Here is a 23,054-nt window from a genome sequence, read left to right as displayed (position 1 = left end):
GAGAGAGATGATTAAATGCAGCCAATTTGAGTTACATAAAGATATAATTTGGTTTGATACAGAAAAGCAGTTCAGCTTAACTTGATCCTCCTTTGGGAATTTGAAATAAGGGGTTGTATCTTCTGGGAAATTGGTAAAACATACCCGTGCTTCGATCTTCCAATTTGTAATCCACACATTTGGGTCATTAGGCTGTTTATAAAGTAGCTTTTTGACACTGATCAACAAAAAAAAGACTCATGTCTGAGTGAAAACAGATCTCTACAAAGTGATCTAAATTAATTACAAATATAAAGCACAAAACACATTGATTGCGTAAATATTCACCCCCTTCAAGTCAATATTTAGCAGATGCACCTTTGGCAGCAATTACAGCCTTGAATCTGTGTGGATAGGTCTCTATCAGCTTTGCACATCTGGACACTGCAATTTTTTTCCCCATGCTTCTTTAGAAAACTGCTCAAGCTCTGTCAGATTGCATGGGGATTGTGAGTGAACAGCCCTTTTCAAGTCCAGCCACTGAGGTCTGGACTCTGACTCGGCCACTCTAGGACATTACTTAGTTGTTTTTTAGCCATTCCTGTGTAGCTTTGGTTTTAGGCTTAGGGTCATTGTCTTGTTGGAAAACAAATCTTCTCCCAAGTCACGGTTCTCTTGCAGACTGCTGTAGGTTTTCCTCCAGGATTTCCCCTCATTTTGCAGCATTCATTTTACCCTGTACCTTCACAAGCCTCCCAGGGCCTGCTGCAGTGAAGCATCTCCAGAATATGATACAGCCACCACCATGCTTCACAGTAGGGAAGGTGTGCTTTTGATGGTGTGCGGTGTTTGGTTTATGCCAAACATTGCGTTTAGTCTGATGGCCAAAAAGCTCAATTTTGGTTTCAACAGACCATAGAACCTTCTTCGAGCTAACTTCAGTCTCGCAAATGCCTTCTGGCAAACTCTAGCCAAGATTTCATGTGAGATTTTTTCAACAGTGGCTTTCTCTTTGCCACTCTCCCATAAAGCTGCGACTGGTGAAGCACCCAGGTAACAGTAGTTGTATGCACAGTCTCTCTCATCTCAGCCACTGAAGTTTGTAACTCCTCCAGAGTTGTCATATGTCTCTTGGTGGCCTCCCTCACTAGTCCCCTTCTTGCACGGTCATTCAGTTTTTGAGGATGGCCTGCTCTGGGCAGATTTACAGCTGTGCCATATTCTTTCCATTTCTTGATGATTGACTTAACTGTACTCCAAGGGATATTCAGTGACTTGGAAATGTTCTTACATCCATCTCCTGACTTGTGCTTTTCAATAACCTTTTCGCACAGTTGCTTGGAGTGTTCTTTTGTCTTCATGGTGTAAATTTGCCAGGATACTGACTCACCAGCAGTTGGACCTTCCAGATACAGGTGTATTTTTACTGCAAACAATTGAAACACCTTGTCTGCACATGGTGATCTCCATTTAACTAATTATGTGACTTCTAAAACCAATTGGGGTGAATGTTAAATGGGGTGAATATTTATGCAATCAATTATTTTGTGTTTTATATTTGTAATTAATTTAGATCACTTTGTAGAGATCTGTTACCACTTCGACACAAAAGAGTCTTTTTCTGTTGATCAGCGTCAAAAAAAGCCAAATTAAATCCACTGAGATTCAATATTGTAAAACAATAAAACATGAAACCTTCCTTGAGGGTAAATACTTTTTTTAGGCTGTGTGTGTATATATAAAATATACACACATAGATTTTCAGCCAGGCAACAAAGACAAAATTGAAGAGGGTGGGGGGGGGGGGTGGAACGAAAAATCCACAGTGTCAATGTAGCCAGTAAATTTTAAGAATGTGTCCTGAGGTGGATGTTTATTTTTATTTTTAGACATTAGTTAACAACTTAGAATTTTGCAGATGCTTCTAGAGGGCAGTGGTTTATTGATGAAAAATAATTCCTAAAGGTAAATTCAGATGTTTGTTACTTTTTCTGGAGTTGCTTTGTTAAGTACAGCCTTTCTCCAAAGGAACATACTATTTTAGGGGAGATGCAAGAAATTCTGCAGATGCTGGAAGTAATGCACAACAGAAACAAAATGCTGGAGGAACTGATGAAGGGTCACGGCCTGAAATGTCAACTGTTGATTTCTACCCACAGATGCTGCCTACCTGCTGAGTTCCTCCAGCATTTTGTGTATGTTACACTAATATTTTAAATAGTGTGAAAAAATTATTGAATAAATCTCAGGGAAGTATTTTTTTGTTCTAATCTTCAATTAATGCACACAGTCTAACATTAACAGTTGATTAAAATGTATTATTTACCAAGCTTTGAAGTTTTAAGTTTATTCTTTGAATGGTGGCTGCTGCAGATTCTGCCAACATTTGTTGTCCACTCTTACATGCCTTGATTTCAATTCTGTTCTGATTTTTTGGTTCATCTTTTCGCTCATTTGTAAATACCTGGTTTAATACATGACCATCTATAACTACTTCTGAAAGCCTTATTTAAATCATCCACGAGAAAAGTTAGCCAATTTGAGAAGCTTAATATGAATTATTTTATTCAGTTACAAATTAGTTAATGTAGCTAATGCACAATATACAAAATAACTTATATTTTAAATTAAATGTTCCTGTCCAAAAAGAAGTAAGTATCCTTTTTTTTATTTCATTTAGAACATTTTGAAGCATTTTAACAGAATTTTGGAGTTCAGTTTAACTCAAATTTGTTTGGAAAGATTTAATAGTTTTCAATATAGTCAATAAAGAGTGCATTAAATGTAAGGCTTTTATGTTTGTGTTGTGCATAACAGTTTATGTCTGTTAGAAAAGCTGGTGTTGCACCTTCACTGTTCAAGGCCAAGGTTCATAAGGTAGCCATTCTGTTATGTCATTGGAGTGTAAATAATATGAATTTGGGAAAAAACATTTATAACATTAAATCATATTTTTCAATTAAAATATGTATTTTCTTTTAATTGTGGCTCTAGTTTAAAGTGACAAATTTAACTTAAGATTATGGAAGAGAGAAATATAATTTTGTTTGTCCAGATCTTCGTCTATCAATTGAAGTATTCTTAAAACATTGGTACTTTGATTACACAGGAAGATGACTAAATTCTTTTTCATAATGGCAGAAAATTTAGCATTTCACTCTAAAAACAAAGGCTCAAGTAAGCTTACCCCCAGGGCTATCCATCACGTGACTTGGCTCTGCAGTAAATAATTTCAGCTTTAGCTAAAATGGTGGTTTAACATATGGAAACAAGGTGCTCCATTATTCTGACTCAGTTTTTCAAGTAGCATAGAGAAAATCCTCAGCTTGCATTTCAAATTGTTGAAACCTTAAGGAAAGGTTTTACAATTTAGAAGTTCTCTTTCCATTTTTGGGATATCTATGTGTATCTGTGATGCTGATAAAGAATGGATATAATATTCATAACCACAAGTGATTATGTAGGATATATAACACAAACAAAATCAGCCCATGCGTCTGTTGATATTCCACCTGAGGCTTTTGGGAACTGGATATATCAAAATGCAGCAAGGTCAGATTTCGACTTGGTTTTAACTGTTATACCCCTGGGGCTCAGTCTCTGTAAGTAAAGAAACTGAGGTTAGACCTTCATATTCTGACGTAAGCCTTTTTAATAGTTTTCTGTTGGATCTGATAACATTGCTGTGAGTTAACGAAAACTTTAAAAGTCAAGTTGATTAAATACGCACAAAATGCCAGAAATAAATGAAAGTAATAAGGTGGAATAATTTTTTAGGAATAAATTTCTTGCCTTTCCACTCCCTTTAAATGATCCTACATCAGCAACTTTGGGCTTTGCAGCTCTATGTGGAACCTAGAAAAGATTTGAAAAGATATTCGTCCCACGATTAAATGCATCCACGCAATTCAGGAATATACAATTGCAAGGGCTTACAATCAATCGCTTTTACAATACTGGTCACCATTAGCATAATTTGGCCCAAAATTTCTCTAACAAGGAACACTTCATAGTTCACATGCAACAAGAAGCAAATATGTGGATGATCTATAACAGCTGTTTTCTGCTTGTCTTTATGTAATAATCAAAATGTTTAATGGTAAGGGGTGAAATTGTGTTAACATTGATATAATAGATGGGATCCCAGTTTGTTTTTCACTAATAAATATTCAGCCAAATTAATTTGCAATTGTAGCGTAGTGTCACTTCTAATTTTCCAACCTTTTCATGTGACGATAACTAAGTTGTAGGCATTGGTTTGGGCTTGTCAGAAATATATAGGAGCTTGTCTGCTTTTGGTATAGGATCTATTGATTTATAATAACTACACAAGTGATAATATTTCATTTGTAGTGTATGATAGTTACTAGGCTACTAAAATTCTGGAAGTGACTTAGCGGACAGAGGATAAAAGTTAGATCAATACCTTGAAATCTTGCTCCATTTTATATTTTAGGGGTGTAGTTAAAATTTTGGCAGAATTGCGTACTTGAAGTTAAAATGAAGTGGGTAGAATTCATTGGACAGTATACAGCATGTAATTTGAACCACCTTGAAGAAACAACTAAACTTGCTTCATTCTTTTTCATGTTCCAATATTATACCAATAATGTGCAGTAAATCTGTAGTTTGCATATCCTTGCAATGCAGTTTCAGATGGCTCCCTTATGAACCATGTTCATTGTAACCTTACCATATTCATTCGGTACAGATTTATATCACTAGTTTACAAGTGAATGGACATTTTCTATTGACGTTACTTGTTCTTTTCTCTTTCCTCCTTTCCTCTCCAATTTTGCGTGAAGCTTTCTCTCAAGCTGGTAAGCAATGTGGTATCTTGTGTGTCTGTTCCTGTTATAATAAGATTTACCAATCATGTTAACTAGCTGTGAATAATTTTTTTTACTGTCTTTTGTCCATGTTCGTTTTGTTTTGTCAGAAAATGTTGAATACACAGGTCTGGAGTCTGATTGAGGTGAACACTCATATCTTTGTTTTAATTGCATTTTTTAATGAATTAACACAATTGCACAATTAAAAAAGCAGCATTTTTAAAATAGTAGTCTTGCAGCCAACTTGAGGCAATAAAACCAGTTGCGATCAAGAATATGAAATACAGTACAAGTTTTTTTGCATTATGTCACTAGCTTAAAACTGTGAAGTTCAAATACCTACTTTGCAAAATACCATAGCAACAGCTGTGCTTCTATATAATCTTCCTACATTATTCCTTTGTTTACTCCAGTTCCCTTCATCCCTCTCCTCCCCCACAGCAAGGCAAAGAAATATGCCTGAGCTTTCTATAATCAGTTGGTGAACTTCATGTATCAATTGTCAGGAAAAAGGCATTTTTGATGTTCTGCACTCACTTTACTTTTTCTAAATAACACAAACAACATTGAGAAGTTGTGAAAGATCCTAAATTACTGTTTCCCCATAAGAAGTGATTAAGAATGTGTTATTCACAGCTTTAAGTTTGTGACATGAGGCAAGTAATTTATAGTAGATTTCACATTATAAGGATCATGCTGAAGCAAACCGTAACTGAAGTTTTCAGTAAAACAGGCATTCCAATGTGTTGTACTCCAGATAAGAAGAAAACAGATTAACTGCTCTCTCTTAAGATCTAAGATTAACCTTTGGTGTTTTATGTAAATGTGTCAATTCCCAATAGGTGACTCCTCAGAAAATACACCTTTGTGACATCTGTGTAAATTTCCTCATATCAGTGGAATGCTGCTTTTCTATACTGTCGAAGCCAAATATTTGGAGTCCTCTTTAAACTTCATCCTGAGAATTCTTCTCTTCGAAAGATTGGAAGGCATAATTCAAAATAACTTCATTCCATGCTGGAGGGTTACTAAAGAAATGCACTAATTTTCATTAATACTCATTTTGTAAATTTGCATTAACCACAAAGCCCTACTGTGGGCTAAACTGTTTGTTAAACTGGCAATGGTAAAGTCTATTATATAGAAATTGTACAATATAGCATTAGAGATTATGAAATTATATTTAATTTCTAGAGTCAGAGGTTTGGTATCTCCAGCATCCATTGTTGCTTCCAGTTGAAAACTGCTTTCTAAATATTTAAAATTTTGTGTACATTATTTTTAAATGCCGGATTTAGACTGTTCAAACGTGAAATTGATGCAGTGTATTAAGAGTTTCTGGAGATAGGTAATGAAGTTTATAGGAGAGAAATGGATATTTTTGTGCTTGATCACTTATTTTTTATATACACACTCGGTCACATAGGAAAGTTAAAATTTGCCTGAGAAATTACTATGGCGTTTCCGGACGCAACATTTAATGATCATTAACAGTGACTTCATACCCTGTTCCAATAACTTGCAAACTACTCAAGGAACTAAAACACAAACTAAGATATGGTAAAACAACACTACTGTGAATATGGTATTTCCAGTTTCAGTTCTAGATTTAAAAAAATATATATATTTGATTGAAATACAATGCAGTATAAGTCCTTGTAGCCTATACTGGAAGCTTGCATATACTTGCAGCACCACCCAGCAAACCCCAATTTAACCCAAGCATAAGCACAATTTACAATTACCAATTGGCCAGTAAGTCTTTGGACTGTGGGAGGAAACCAGAGCACCTGGAGGAGACCCACAAAGTAATCATAGAATAAGCTAATTGTAGTGACAACAAAAAGTATGACTTATGCTGACAAAGCTCCTTTCATTATCTCAGAACATCATAAAATAGTTTTCAGCAAACGTGTACAACAAGCTCACATAAACAACAGTGTGATAGTAAGTAGATAACTGACTTTTTTTAAATGATGTCTAAGGAAATGAGAGTGGTATGAAATACTTCATGTCAACTAGAGAGGGCTAATGTGTCCTTTGTTTACCATCTTGACTTCAGGAACCACTTGAATAGAGCAAGTTTCTTATGGCACACTCTCTGTATTAATAAATACAGTAAGCTTTGTTTCATGGTTTTTAATTATGGGAATGAAGCACAGGGATGACAGAGAGCCAAATTTACAGAATGTCTTTACTCTGACAGTATGCCTCTTATAGATGTCATGAAGAAATGGTTTCAACACCAAAAGATGTCAAGTCTCTTGCATCTTGACGTTCTACATTCTTCAGACTATAGGTGAAATTTGTAGCTCTGAATAGGCTAAGTCACTAGCATAAGGGAAGAGTGAGATCAAGACTAGAAACCACTTGATATTCTCATCATATCAACTGAAATTGCAGTATATTGGACTCTGTGTGCTGCAAGGTACTAGAAAAAAATCAGATTCAATTCTTCTAAAATAATGCTGTTTAATTTATATTTTGTTATTATGCATTGCATTGAAACATGCTGGATATTTTATTTCTGCACTGGGTTAGGATGCCTAAAATTAACCACACCATTATTTTTGTGTTAGCAAATTAAAGCTAATCAGTGATCTGATGTTATTTTTGCTGTACTGTCACTCAGTATGTGAGGAACTGCCATTGTTTATAGGCATGTCATTAATTTTTAGTTTAACCCTTTCCTGTCTAAGCATTGGAGAAGTATCTTTAGGGTATACAGTAAGATTAGAGAGGAAAGAGACAGACTCAGTTTTCCTCTGTGAACAAATTAGTCATCACATGCTTTAGTTTCCCACATGCTATTGAGGCATTCCTCTTGGTGGATATAGGCAGCTACTGTTTCAGCCACTTTCATTTCAATTTCATAGTCTTTGTAATGTTGAGAACTTGAGCATGGGATGTAAATTATCAATTGGAAACTACACCACACTGTTCTTACAGATGTCTTAATTGGCAAATAGAGCCTCTGTTTTGGTGTGCCAGTTGTTTCTCATATATACACACTGACATAAATACATTCATACACGCATTTTGTGGCGTTTTTCTAAAAACCTTTTCTAATTAAACTATGTGGAGTTTAGGATACTGAATTCAGAACGTGTAAAATATTTTTAATGAACATTAGGTTTAAGTAACAAAATAAAGCAGACCAAAGGCCTGCATTAGGCTAGTCAGGCTCAGTAATGTGGGCTTGAGAAAGTAAAGCTCCCTGGATGGAAAAGTAACTTTCCTTAAATGACTGACCCTTTATCTAAATTGTAACTGAAGGTATAAATCCACTTTTGATACTGACAATGTAATCATAACTTGGACAGGGTTCAGGACCAGAAGACTTCAGTCATCTGCCACCAGAACAACGGAGAAAGAAACTACAGCAGAAAATTGATGAGATTAACAAAGAAATCCAGAAAGAATCTGATCAAAGGTAAGGGTACCCAGTATTTTCTCCAATTGTCTCAACCAGAGTAAATTAATGGCACTGTTTTGCTAAACATTTTAATTAACAATATTACCATGTATTTTAACAAATAACTTTTTCTTTCTAAGCAACAACAATTATCTATTAAACTCTTATAGTGAGCATTAGTCCTCTTTGGTTGTGTTGCTGAAATGTTTATTTTATGTGGGTGTGCCATATAAGACCAGCATATCCTGCCTATTTGTTCCTTTGACGGTGGTAATGAGTCACTGCTTTGAATTGCTGCAGTCATTCTGAGGAGTTGCATTCATAGTATTGTTCAAGCAACAATGAAGGAATAGTCATTGCACAATCTACCATCAATCCTACTGTAGCCTCACCAAATATCTGCTCAAAGTTTCTAACCATCAGCCATCACGGGTAGAGGGCCTGAATAATTAGTGTACTTGCTGAGATGCCAGTCAAGCAGACTATTTTGTCCTGAGGGTTCAAAGGCAGTTCACATAAATGATAACACGAGGAATTCTGCAGATGCTGGAAATTCAAGCAACACACATCAAAGTTGCTGGTGAGCGCAGCAGGCCAGGCAGCATCTCTAGGAAGAGGTACAGTCGACGTTTTGGGCTGAGACCCTTCGTTAGGACTAACTGAAGGAAGAGCTAGTAAGAGATTTTAGAACTGGAGTACACAGCCACAGAATATTGGGACATCTTTTTAGAATCTCTTACTCGCTGTTCCTTCAGTTAGTCCTGACGAAGGGTCTCAGCCCGAAATGTCGACTGTACCTCTTCCTAGAGATGCTGCCTGGCCTGCTGCGTTCACCAGCAACTTTTATGTGTGTTGCTCACATAAATGATTCCAGGATTGAATGGCTTGCCATATGAAGAGCATTTGATGGCTGGGCCTTTATTCACTAGAATTCAAAGGAATGAGGGGTGAAACCTATCGAATGTTAAATGGCCTTGACAGAATGACATGGAGAGGATGCTCCCCGTGGTGGAAAGGTCTAGAACCAGAGAACACAGCCACAGAATATTGGGACATCTTTTTAGAATGGGGATGAGGAAGGATTTCTTTAGCCAGAGAGTGGTGAATCTGTGGAAATCATTGCCACAGTGGCTGTAGAAGTGTATATTTAGGGCAGAGATTGATAGATTCTTGATTGGTCAGGGCATGAAGGGATATGGGGAGAAGGCATGAGATTGGAGATGAGACGAAAAATAGATCAGCCATGATAAAGTGACGGAGCAGTCTCGATGGCCAAATTCTGCTCTTATACTTTATGGTTTTATGATTGGCATCAAAAAACATTCACCTGAGCAAGAGTTGAATATTATAACACATGCTTTGTAATTTGTGAAAAATCTTTGGGATATTAGGAGGCGAGTCACTTGCCTCAGGATATTTAGTCACCAGTATGCACTTGTAGCCACAATATTTAGATGGCTGGCACTGCTAATGATTTGGAAGTGAAATATTTGGTCATTCCCTGGCTTTGATACCCAAGGTTGTTATTTTAAATTCACAAAATACCAGTGGATATTCCTACGTTCCCACAACCACTCTCAAAAGAGCACGAAGTTAAAGAAGGGATCTTTAATGACATGTCTTGACTGTGTTGGTAATACGTGGTTGCCTTGCTTTGTTTTGTTGTTGCTGCAGCTGCTTGTGTTGATCTGTGGAATGTTGTGGGCATGCTGTGTTGGTGCCAGAGTGTGTGGTGACACTTGCAGTCTGCCCCCAGCACATCCTTGGACTATGCTGGTTGTTAAAGCAAATGATGCATTTCACCATATGTTCAATGTACATGTGATAAATAAATCTGAATTGGAATTGGAATCTATGTGCAGTAAAGTCATGTACATCATGCTTGTTAAGTTATTAAGCCATCCAAGCACAATAAAAGCAGTAAGGTCAAGACAGGGTGGCTGGTACTATTCCACCAAATCTCGATTCAAGCTCGACACCTGGTGCTGTCTGTGTGGCAGTTGCACATTCTCCCTCCGTCTGTGTGGGATTTCTCCAAGTGCTCCAGTTTCCTCCCACCTGCCAAAGGTTGCAGCTTTGATAATTTACTTAGCCACTGTATATCGCCCCTGATGTAGGTAGGTGGTGGAATTGATGGAAATGTGGGGAGAAGAGGTTACTGGGAAAATTGGTCAGGAAATGGAATTGTTCTCTAAAGTGGCATAGACTCAATAGACCAAATAGAAGGAAATCTGAAAGAAGTAAGTGGTGAATAATAAATGTCGTTTTGGAGAAACTATCAAGAAAGATAATTAAGTGATAATTAATTCTTAATGATATTGGATCACCTTGTAAAACTACACTCATCAAAATCATTTTTAAATTAGTTTATTTTAATCTTTTTTAGTAGAAAATCAGTTATTGATTAACAAGTTAATTAAGTTGTATTTGCGGTTATAACAATACAGTTATTACTTGCTCTAGAGCTCAAAGGAAAGACGTCACAAGTTGCAAGACTTTCCTCACAGTGTAGAGAAAGAATGAGAGGACAGTTGAGTAGAAATTTGGCTAATATTTTACTTGCAAAATTAACAATCCATTTGTATTTATTTGAGTGGGATATCAGCCAATGGGCTAGAATGCAAATTGGTACACTGAATTTCTTTTTTTTAATTCTTAGAGATGCTTTAACAAAGATGAAGGATGTCTATATTAAGAATCCTCAAATGGGTGACCCCAACAGTGTGGATCCCAGGCTGGCTGAAATTGGGCAGACTATTGAGAAATTACGACAAGAGAGTCAGAAATTTGAGGTAATGTATGAGTCAAAGTCATTTTCTCTCCCACCCCAGATCAGTATGCAACAGACAATGAAGCTATCCATTTCTTGTCTTTCTCATCTTCTATGTTCAAGGCTCTCAGTGTTAATACTGTACATCAACATGATGATTCACTGTCTGACCAAGTTTTGAAAGCTGCTTTTTCTGTTAGTTGTTACAGAAGTATTCCTTCTATACAGAATTACAATGGTAAGTTAGAGTTCTTTGTATTATTCAAGGCTTGAGTGGGAAACACAAAACAAAGAGTAAGTTAATCAGTAGACACAGCCTTTGGCTAACTTTGTCCTTTCTTAATATTTGATCTGATTTAATTAGAAGGATAGGTGAAAATCATTGGCTCTAATATTTTGAATATAGGTCCATTATTACTGCCTCTTGTGGGCTACTTGAAGATTAGGCAATGGGCACCAGCTTCCATTTGTTTGCCTTCTCTTATGCTTTTCTTCACTCCTGTGTGGCCTCAATTGCAATGCAGTGGTTCTGGCAGTCCCCTGCTATTGTTCTGGTCATCCAGGCAGCATTGGCATACCTGTAGTAGTGGAATGACAGGACAGACATCAGGAAAGCATAGAATGCATCTGATCCACAACTAGCAACTCCAGCCGACCATGACCAATAAGACAGGGGACCCATAAATGAGCTGCCCATTTACTGTCCAGATTGTGTCAGGAAGCAGTAGATAGGCTGGCCTGTGCCCACAAAGAGGCTCAGGGGGCCAAGAATGAGAGTTCAGCCAATGCCTAGGCTGATGACAAAGGTAAGATTTGGAAATGTTTGATAATTATTGGAACCTGGGTGTCTTTATACAAAAGTTGCTAAAATACAAAATGCAGGTGTAGCAAAAAATTAGGAAGGAAATTGGCACGTTGACCTTTATTGCAAAAAAATTCTACCTACGGATTTGTATACAGTTTTGGTCTCCTTACTTAAAGAGAATGTTGTTGCCACAGTGAAACGGTAAGCAACATTCTGTGGCATGATTCTTGGAATTGACTGGTTTGTCATATGAGGAAATACCCAGCAATCTCTGGTTTGAATGAATACAATGAACGAATCTCTATAGCCATTTAAGTAGATAATTCCAAATATTCTCCCACTTTCTGCATGAAGAAGTGTCTTCACATCTCAGTCTTAAGCAACCAATCCTTATTATCACATAGTACACCCTGAACCTACACTAAGCCATTATCTCCCTGAATCTGCACAGTCATGATAAATTTCACTGAGGTCTCCTCATGATCTTTTAAACTGTATGTTGGGCCAAGATCACAATGAGATGTGGAGCAGAGTGGCCTGGTATGAAACCCAAACTTGCATCTGTGAGCCACTTGATAGCACTGTTGAAGATGCCTTCCATTAGTTCACTCATAAAAACATAGAAAACCTACAGCACAATACAGGCCCTTCAGCCCACAAAGCTGTGCCAAACATGTCCTCACCTTAGAAATTACCTAGGGTTACCCATAGCCCTCTATTTTTCTGAGCTCCAAGTACCTGTCCAGGAGTCTCTTAAAAGACCCTGTCATATCCGCCTCCACCACTGTCGGCGGCAGCCCATTCCATGCACTCACCACTCTCTGCGTAAAAAGTTTGCCCCTGACATCTCCTCTGTACCTACTTCCAAGCACCTTAAAACTGTGCCCTCTCGTGCTAGCCATTTCAGCCCTGGGAAAAAGCCTCTGACTATCCACACGATCAATGCCTCTCATCATCTTATACACCTCTATCAGGTCACCTCTCATCCTCCGTCACTCCAAGGAAAAAAGGCCAAGTTCACACAACCTATCCTCATAAGGCATGCTGCCCAATCCGGGCAACATCCTTGTAAATCTCCTCTGCACCCTTTCTATGGTTTCCACATCCTTCCTATAGTTGGGCTACCAGAACTGAGCACAGTATTCCAGGTGGGGTCTGAACAGGGTCCTATGTAGCTGCAACATTACCTCTCGGCTCCTAAACTCAGTCCCACAAATGATGAAGGCCAGTGCACCGTATGCTTTCTTAACCACAGAGTCAACCTGCACAGCAGCTTTGAGTGTCCATGGACTCAGACCCCCAAGATCCCTCTGATCCTCCACACTGCCAAGAGTCTTACCATTCATACTATATTCTGTCATCATATTTGACCTACCAAAATGAACCACTTCACACTTATCTGGGTTGAACTCATCTGCCACTTCTCAGCCCAGTTTTGCATCCTATTAATGTCCCTCTGTAACCTCAGACAGCCCTCCACACTATCCACAACACCTCCAATCTTTGTGTCATCAGCAAATTTGCTAACCCATCCCTCCATTTCCTCATCCAGGTTATTTATAAAAATCATGAAGAGTAGGGGTCCCAGAACAGATCCCTGAGGCACACTGGTGGTCATCGACCTCCATGCAGAATATGACCTGTCTGCAACCACTCTTTGCCTTCTGTGAGCAAGCCAGTTCTGGATCAACAAAGCAATGTCCCCTTGGATCTCATGCCTCCTTACTTTCTCAATAAGCCTTGCATGGATACCTTGTTAAATGCCTTGCTGAAATCCATATACACTACACCTACTGCTCTACCTTCATCAATGTGTTTAGTCACATCCTCAAAAAATTCAGTCAGGCTCGTAAGGCACGACCTGCCTTTCACAAAGCCATGCTGACTATTTCTAATCATATTATGCCTCTCCAAATATTCATAAATCCTGCCTGTCAGGATCTTCTCCAGCAACTTACCAACCACTGAAGTAAGACTCACTGGTCTATAATTTCCTGGGCTATCTCTACTCCCTTTCTTGAATAATGGAGCAACATTCGCAACCCTCCAATCCTCCTGAACCTCTCCCGTCCCCATTGATGATGCAAAGATCATTGCCAGAGGCTCAGCAATCTCCTCCCTCGCCTTCCATGGTAGCCTGGGGTATATCTCGTGTGGTCCCAGTGACTTATCCAACTTGATGCTTTCCAAAACCTCCAGCACATCATCTTTCTTAATATCTACATGCTCAAGCTTTTCAGTCCACTGTGTTATCCCTATAATCGCCAAAATCCTTTTCTGTAGTGAATATTGAAGGAAAGTACTCATTAAGTACCTCTGCTATCTCCTCTGGTTCTATACATACTTTTCCACTGTCACACTTGATTGGTCCTATTCTCTGACATCTTATCCTCTTGCTCTTCCCATACTTGTAGAATGCCTTGGGGTTTTCCTTAATCCTGTCTGCCAAGGCCTTCTCATGGCCCCTTCCGGCTCTCCTAATTTCTTTCTTAAGCTCCTTCCTGCTAGCCTTATAATCTTCTAGATCTCTATCATTACCTAGCTTTTTGAATCTTTCTTAAGCTGTTCTTTCCTTCTTGACAAGATTTACAACAGCCTTTATACACCACGGTTCCTGTACCCTACCATCCTTTCCCTGTCTCATTGGAACGTACCTATGCAGAACTCCACACAAGTATCCCCTGAACATTTGCCACATTCCTTCCGTACATTTCCTTGAGAATATCTGTTTCCAATTTATGCTTCCAAGTTCCTGCCTGATAGCCTCATAGTTCCCCTTACTCCAATTAAATGCTTTCCTAACTTGTCTGTTCCTATCCCTCTCCAATGCTATGGTAAAGGAGATAAAACTGTGATCACTATCTCCAAAATGCTCTCCCACTGAGAGATCTGCCACCTGACCAGATTCATTTCCCAATACCAGATCAAGTACAGCCTCTCCTCTTGTAGGCCTATCCACATATTGTGTCAAAAAACCTTCTTGAACACACCTAACAAACTCCACCCCATCCAAACACCTCACCCTAGAGACATGCCAATCGATATTTGGGAAATTAAAATCTCCCACCACGACAACCCTGTTATTATTACACCTTTACAGAATCTGTCTCCCTATCTGCTGCTCGATGTCCCTGTTACTATTGGGTGGTATGTAAAAATCACCCAGTAGAGTTGTTGACCCCTTCCTGTTCCTAACTTCTACCCACAGAGACTCAGTAGACAATCCCTCCAAGATTTCCTCCTTTTCTGCAGCTGTGTCACTATCTCTGATCAGCAGTGCCACGCCCCCACCTCTTTTGCCTCCCTCCCTGTCCTTTCTGAAACATCTAAAGCCTGGCACTCTAAGTAACCATTCCTGCCCCTGAGCTATCCAAGTCTCTGTAATGGTCACAACATCATAGCTCCAAGTACTGATCCATGCTCTAAGCTCATCTGCTTTGTTCATAATACTCCTTGCATTAAAACAGACACATCTCAAGCCATCGGTCTGAGCGCGTCCCATGCCTATCACCTGCCTATCCTCCCTCTCGCACTGTCTCCAAGTTTTCTCTATTTGTGAGCCAACTGCCTCTTCCTTTGTCTCTTCAGTTTGGTTCCCACCCCCCAGCAATCCTAGTTTAAACTCTCCCCAATAGCCTTAGCAAACCTCACCGCCAGGATATTAATCCCCCTGGGATTCAAGTGCAACCCGTCCTTTTTGTACAGGTCACTCCTGCCCCAAAAGAGGTTCCAATGATCCAGAAATCTGAATCCCTGCCCCCTGCTCCAATCCCTCAACTACGCATTTATCCTCCACCTTAATCTATTCCTATACTCACTGTCACGTGGCACAGGCAGTAATCCTGAGATGACTACCTTTGTTGTCCTGCTTCTCAACTTCCTTCCTATAGTCTGCTTTCAGGACCTCCTCCCTTTTCCTGCCTGTTAGATTGGTACCACTATGTGCCATGACCTCTGGTTGTTCTCCTTCCCACTTCAGGATATCGTGGACGCGATCGGAAACACCCCGGACCCTGGCACCTGGGAGGAAAACTACCAACCGTGCTTCTTTTCTGCGTCCACAGAATCGCCTATCTGACCCCCAATTATAGAATCCCCTATCACTGCTGCCATTCTCTTGCTTTCCCTACCCTTCTGAGCCACAGGGCCAGACTCTGTGCCAGAGACGCGGACATTGTTGCTTCCCCCAGGGAGGCTGTCCCCCCAACAGTACTCAAGCAGGAGTACTTATTGTCAAGCGTTACAGCCACAAGGGTGCTCTCTAGCCTCTAAATCCTGCCCTTCCCTCTCCTGACTGTTACTCACTTATCTGTCTCCCCAGGCCCTGGTGTGACTACCTGCCTATAGCTCCTCTCTATCACCTCCTCACTTCCCCTGACCAGATGAAGGTCATCAAGCTGCATCTTCATGATTGAGATTAGATTGGACAGGAATTAGCCAGATTGGATTTGTCCTGCATTTTGTGCACGTGACTCACAATATGAAAAATTAACCAAGTCAGGAGGATGCCAAGTATTGTAACTGTACGAGAGCATCTTGGTTGGAGCCTCAGCTAGTTCTGGAGTGCAATGGTTCAATGGTTTCATTTAATATTGGAGAACGTATACAGTGTACAACCTGAAATCTTACTCTTCACAGACATCCACGAAACAGAAGAAAACCCCAAAGGATGAATGACAGAAAAACATTAGAACCCCAAAGCCCCCCATGCACAAACAACAGCAAAGCATCAACCCTCCTACCACTTTTTCCAGCAGGAAGTATCAGCCCCCCACACCACTCACCAAGCAAGCAATAGCAAAGTCCTCCAAAGAGACCATGATTTAGGTCTACAGTCCATAACCCAGCACTTCGACATACCACAGGCTCTCTCTTTCTCTCACTAGCAAGTCAGAGATAGGTGTCACCCCTTCACAGCGAGAGGGGAACCTAATAGCTCACTGTTTCGATGTTACAGTCTGCAGCATCGCTTTATTTCAAATTTTTCTGACCAGTACTAAAGTTGTCATTTCAATAATGTAATCAATAACTGCATTGATTGCTCAATTTGATCTTCTGCCTGATTGGAGCTGATGATAGCTAATATTTTTCACCTTAAACTTTTGTATTCTGTAGCCTAACAGGCATAATGCATTAATGTTCTTGAATACTTTTTCTTCAATAATGGTTAACTTGGTGCTCATTTGTGAACTTTGAATCCGTGTTTTTGCTTTTATGTAGAACATAACAGAAAAGGTTAATTTTTTTTGATTATGATAAGCATGAGAGGTTTGTTTTCCAGTGATTCATGATCCCTTTTTGATTCATAAAAGCGGCTAGCTCTGTGGCTTCTTCAGTCTCCCGGGTTGGGTAGCCATTATTCCTGGATGAAACATCTGTTGACAAGATGTTGATTCATGGGATGTTTCACTGTCATTTATTATGTGTGCTGTGTTGAATCATGTACATTTTCTAGCACCGGTCTTCAGGAAGTACTATAGGTATCTTTGATTTCTTAGTTTGGGATATTGAGACCATCTGTAGTCTTCCTAGAAGCATGACTATGATCAGCTGTTGCTGTGCATTTAGAAATGCAATGTGAAATCTTGTTGGTGTTTGTGTCACAATGCCAAACCCACAGGCCAAAGTCTTGGCCATAGGACTCATTAGTGGCAGTGACTGCATATTTGCTCAGTATTGAAGTTAGTTTGGACTGTAAAGTACATAACTAAAACCTGTTCTGAAATTAAGGAAATCGAATATCAGCAAGCACTTGCTCCTTTTTTCTGACGGAGAACTTTAGTCAAGAATGAAGTTGCAAGTATACAAATTGTGTTGTATGCGCTAAGGTCTGATTAACAATTTTGATTTAATGATAAACAACAAACATTCTTATCCCTTGATAAATAAGTGAGCAGATAATTAGTTTATGTCAGGACACTGAACCGTGACTACATCATTCTACTACGTTCTGTAGTGTTGTCCTTATCAGAAAATGTGCTACATAATGAATAAACTGTGATGTTTATCAGTATGATAAACCACAGTCATTTTCATTCCATTTTCCCGCATAGTGAAAATGACCTGTGAAATGAAAGTGGGGTTTTATCAGTGACTGAGTTAGATCTTGCAATTTATATCCAGGCCCTTGATTTACTCCCATGTCTGCTAATTTAGCTGGTCTTGACCAGATTAGTACTTTGGGTTCTGAAGCTGACTCATTCTTAAAGAATGCACATGTAATTTTTGCCATAGAACAGGTTTAGGCTTATCTGCAGCACAGTCTATACTGAAAATAACTCGTAGCATACTGGTTAAGGTTACATATGAACATTTGTTGAGTTAAGCTAATGGAAGTGCCTCATCCTAACCAGCCTTCAAAGAAGATGGGGAGAAAACTAAGAAGCACATTTATGGAAAAAAAAGGGTTCATTGAGACACCTTGGTGCAAGGAATAGCCATGCAGGTTTGTGCCTGCAGCCCTGACAGTACTGAAGGAGGCCAACAGAAACTAAAGCAACATACCATACAGTCTGCAGAATGGTAACAAAGAAGAGTGATTAGTTTATTCTCTCAATCTGGACAACTGTTGGTTAAATAATTACAGTAAGATAACAACAGACATTGCTTGAAAGGGAGCTTTACTCAGAATTCATTTAGTATTATTATGCCCTCTGGTGTCTACAGATTGCAATCAGCATGTTCAAGTGTGGAAATAAAAGAACATAGTTAGGCCATATCCACCTACTTTCCCAAGGTTCATCACTGTCTGAGTGAAGACATTTCTCCTCATTCATTCCTAAATGGCCTGCTCTTTTTTTTTCTGAAACTCTTCCCCATGTTCTTTGTCTCCTCAGCAGGGAAAATACCTTTCATGCATTTAAACTGGAAATCCCCTCATGATTTTTATTAAGTTTCAATGAGATCTTCAAATTCTTCTGAAGTATAGAAAATACAGTTCCAGATAACTCAGGCTCCCTGTATGGTAAATTCTGCAACTGGTACAATGACTCTTCCCTGCACTCCCACAATGGCAAGTAATTATTTCTTCGGTCAGAAGACTAAATCCAAATGATTCTCCATTTGTGGTCTCACCCTGGTCCTAAACTATTGAAATAAGACTTGACTCTCATAATAAGAGCTAACATACTAATTGCCTTGGTAATCATTTGCTGAACTTCTATGTTGGCCTGCAGTGACATGGAAAGAAAGTCATATTCTCTTTGTACATCAACACCACCCATTCTCTCTCCATTCTTTGCATCAGTTGATGTTGGCCATAGGTGTATGTCATATTTCTAAGTTGAATTAACTTCCATTGAATAACAATCAAAATACCAGGGTACAGTATTCAGTGATTTGGTGTGTGTGAGCCCTGATGATACACATATATAGTAAGTGCGCAGAATCCAAATAGAATGTAGATTGCTGAAAGGGTCACATCATATTTGAAAATTTGAGCCTTCATTTAATAGAAAAAAAGATTTCTGCTTCATGTACAAATAAGTGCCCAAATTGTGGTGTTGGACTTACAAAATAACTTGTGGACTTTCAAGGCTCTTATGTAGAAATTCATGCCTTGCATTGCCATGATGCGCCAGCTCATTAACATCAAAAATGGAGGCAAAATTCAAAATTCCTGATGTCACCAGACCATTAATGTAAAATAAAATGATATAACTAATAGCAGCACACACAAAATGCTGGAGGAATTCAGCAAGTCAAGCAACATCCATGGAAATGAATAAACAGTGGACATTTCGGGCTGAGTCCCTTCTTCAGGTCTGAGCTCTAAATGTCAACTGTTCATTCATTTCCTTAGATGCTACCTGACCTGGTGAATTCCTTCAACATTTTGTGTGTGTTGCTTTGGTTTTACAACATCTGCAGGCTTTCTTGTGTCTATAATAATTTCGCCTCAGATATTTACGTTTGTTCCACATGCTGTGTAAATACACAGTGCATTCTCATCCTAAAATTTAGAAATAATGCAGTAAATTAAGTAGAATGCATTTGATTTTTTGTGAATGTGCAGTCAATAAACTTCTCTGGTGTAATTTTACTGACAAAGTGTTTATTATCAACTTCTAATTTCACAGAAAGAGGTTATTTTCATCTTCCTTTTCTGAAGACACTATAAGCAAGCAATGTGAATAATTTCCTTCTTCATGAGGCAGTAAAGCTAATTGTAGCATTTCTTACCCCTATCTTGGATGAAATTAACAGTATAGATTAGATATGAAAATAATTAAATAATTGCAAAATAAATTAATTAATATCGTTAGCCAGTACATTTCAATCCAATAGGAACAGAAAATGCAGCAAATAACATATCCATGAATCTACTGATGCGAGGAATCTCACGTTGCTGATGGAATTAAGGCAAAGAGGAAGCATATTGCCAGTTCTCAACCTTTAGCCAGATTGTATGAACATCTAGTTCATGCCTTAGTAGCAATATTTTTCTCTACCAGTAACAGCTATATTTTAATTCTTGTTTTTCTTTTGAAGCATAATAAGCATTTTTATTCTTGGAGAAGGAGGAGTTTTTCTACAACAGCAGTTGAACAAAACAGAATTTCTTTAAGGAATATTCAGCTTTGACAACAGCATGTTAAATGAATTTTACGTCAGAACTGGAAATTCAGCAGTGTAGCAATGAGGCTTTGGAGTTAAATTGCACATCCTTATATTGATCCCTTTGAGAATTCAACAGTAGAATTATAGAGCTTTTATAATACATTCCACATTTCAACCCCTGCTGGAATCCATGAAGAACTAGCCAATCATTTTCATTCCTCTGCACTTTCCCTAGAGCCTGAAAAAAATATTTTCTCTTGGGACTATTGAAAGCCTAGTTTGATTCTGTTTCTAAAGACAGGAAGTTCCAAATTATGACTACTTACTGTTTAAAGATTCTTGTCATGTCCCCTTTGAATCATTTTGGCCAAGACTTTTAAATCTGTTCCTCTGGTCTTTGAACTATCTACCAATAGTACAGCTTCCTGCATTTATCTTTTCTGAAACAGTCATGATCATATACACATGTATTAAATTTCCTTTCAACGTTCTGTGATTCAAAAACAACCTTGGATTCTGCAGTATAATCTGGTAGCTGAAGCCCTCAGGCCATTGTGGTAAACATTTTTTGCACTCTTTCTAAAACCTTCACATCCTTCTTCAAGTTAGATGACCAGATTTGAATATTGATCTGTTGTGGCTTAATCGGTGTTTTATAATCTTTTGTTCTCATGTATTTGACCTGAAACTTCATCATATTCTCTAAAAAACTTTGCTACTTTCAGTGATTTATATATATACCCTGTTTCTCCTAACCTGCATACACTTTAAAACCAAGGCAAATTGGTGCAGACTTTCATGATCCAATTATGGTTATTATTCTATTATGGATTTATTAAGTATGCCCACAAATCAGTGATAGCCTAAGTTCATTGAATTCGCACTAATGACCAGCAAACAATTCCCCCTTTGGATGGGGTGCATTATAGCATAGAAATCCCAAAGTGTAACTCTGCCATTTGATTCTTTTGTATGAATAGAACAATCTTGAAAAGAGAAAATATTAACTTCCTACATTCATAAACAAATCTATGTATATTTCAAACCATGGAGTCTGAACACCGACCACTGGTCACAGACTTTTAATCAGAAGTGCATCCTTCCACTGCTACCCTCCTATTACCAAACCAATTTTGGATTCAAATAGCCTTGGATCCCATGTGACTTAATCTCTGGACTAGCCTCACATGTAGGTCCTTTTCAGATGCCTTACTACACATTTTTAGCTCAAATGTAAGCACATGACATAAGGATTTAATCAAATAATTTTATTAAATACTGCATACGGTGAATACTGCACAAAATTCTCATCGTAGGCCATACCATCAGGATTTTTTTATTTTCCATTTCGAAATATGAAGAAAGTAATATAATTCTCTGTCCGTTAAAGCTGCATCAGTCTTGTGTTTTTGCATATTTCAAGATTCATTCTTAATTTTTCTCAGGCATGGCTTGCAGAGGTAGAAGGTCGCTTACCAGCTAAAGCTGATCAAACACGGCGGCAGAGTGAAATGTACGAGTTGCAGAGCAGTGCTGTCAACAACTGTGCACAAGACAGAGAGAGGTACAGTATGGTTACTATTCTGGGTAACAGAGAGAGTAAGATATACATTGAGAAGCTGAAGATGGTTGCAGATGATGCTGGTCTCTTTGCACTGGGTCTTGTTGAATCTGAAGTCAGTTCACAAAAGGATGTGGTCAGATTGCATAGAGTGATCTGATCTATGTCTTCCTGTTTATGGCTTCACCAGATCAACATCTCAGTTTTGGGAACATTTGGTGCTATTTCTGACAAGCTCTCAGAGAAGCTCATACTCTTGACTGTAGTGACAGTATAGGTGAAGAATATACCAGGATAAGAGACTACAGATGGTGGAGAATAAAAGTCTGCTGTTCCTGGTGACATTCATTTGCCACAAGATTGTTCACTTTTGAGCTATTAACTCTATTTTAATTATATCCCATTAAAGTCATACATATCAATATTGAGGGTACCTCTATTAAGACAAAGAACTTGTCTTCAACACAAGCAACTCTGCAGATGCTGGAAATCCAGAGCAACACACACACAAAATGCTGGAGGTACTCAGCAGGTCAGGCAGCATGAATGGAAATGAATAAACAGTTGACATTTCATGCCAAGACCCTTCATCAGGACTGGAAAGGAAGGGGGAAGATGCCGGAATAAGAAGGCGGGGGAGGGAAAGATTACAAGCTAGAAGGTGATCAGTGAAGCCAGGGCAATGGGAGAGGGGAGGATGAAGGAAGAAGCTGGGAGGTGATAGGTAAATTATTTATTCATTTACTGGGATACAGCACAGAATAGGCCCTTCCAGCCCTTCGAGCCGCGCTGCCCAGCAACCCCCGACTTTAACACTAGCTCGATCGCCCGACAAATTACGATGACCAGTTAACCTACCAACCGGTATGCCTTTTGGACTGTGGGAGGAAACCAGAGCACACAGAGGAAACCCACGTGGTTACGGGGAGAATGTAGAAACTCCTTCTAGTCAGCAGTGAGAAATGTTGGAGAAGAAGGAATCTGATAAGACAGGATAGTGGACCATGGAAGAAATGAAAAAGGAGGGGCACTGGGGGAGGTGAGGAGAAGAGAAGTGGTAAGAGGGAGGCCAGAGTAGGGAATTGAAGAGGAGAGGGAGGGGGAAAATTATCTTCACTTATTTCCAACTTAAT

General features: G+C 38.9%; 1 protein-coding gene across 11 annotated transcripts in view; it reads left to right on the top strand.

Annotated features, from left to right (window-relative positions):
- The window catches only part of fnbp1b (formin binding protein 1b), a 220,142-nt gene that overhangs the window by 176,734 nt on the left and 20,354 nt on the right, over positions 1-23,054 (top strand). For 4 of the 11 annotated variants that reach the window (XM_072240164.1, XM_072240165.1, XM_072240162.1 and 1 more), the window contains exons 11-15: positions 4,785-4,799; positions 4,919-4,954; positions 8,135-8,244; positions 10,886-11,018; positions 21,806-21,924. In XM_072240164.1, the coding sequence (XP_072096265.1) occupies positions 4,785-4,799; positions 4,919-4,954; positions 8,135-8,244; positions 10,886-11,018; positions 21,806-21,924 (413 nt within the window). The remainder of the gene's footprint in view (positions 1-4,784; positions 4,800-4,918; positions 4,955-8,134; positions 8,245-10,885; positions 11,019-21,805; positions 21,925-23,054) is intronic. The other 7 variants (XM_072240171.1, XM_072240169.1, XM_072240168.1 and 4 more) reach the window with 2 other exon arrangements.

This window comes from Mobula birostris, chromosome 22 (genome assembly GCF_030028105.1).
Source record: "Mobula birostris isolate sMobBir1 chromosome 22, sMobBir1.hap1, whole genome shotgun sequence".
Classification (NCBI taxonomy): Eukaryota; Metazoa; Chordata; class Chondrichthyes; order Myliobatiformes; family Myliobatidae; genus Mobula; species Mobula birostris.
This window is presented reverse-complemented; position numbering and strand designations above follow the sequence as displayed.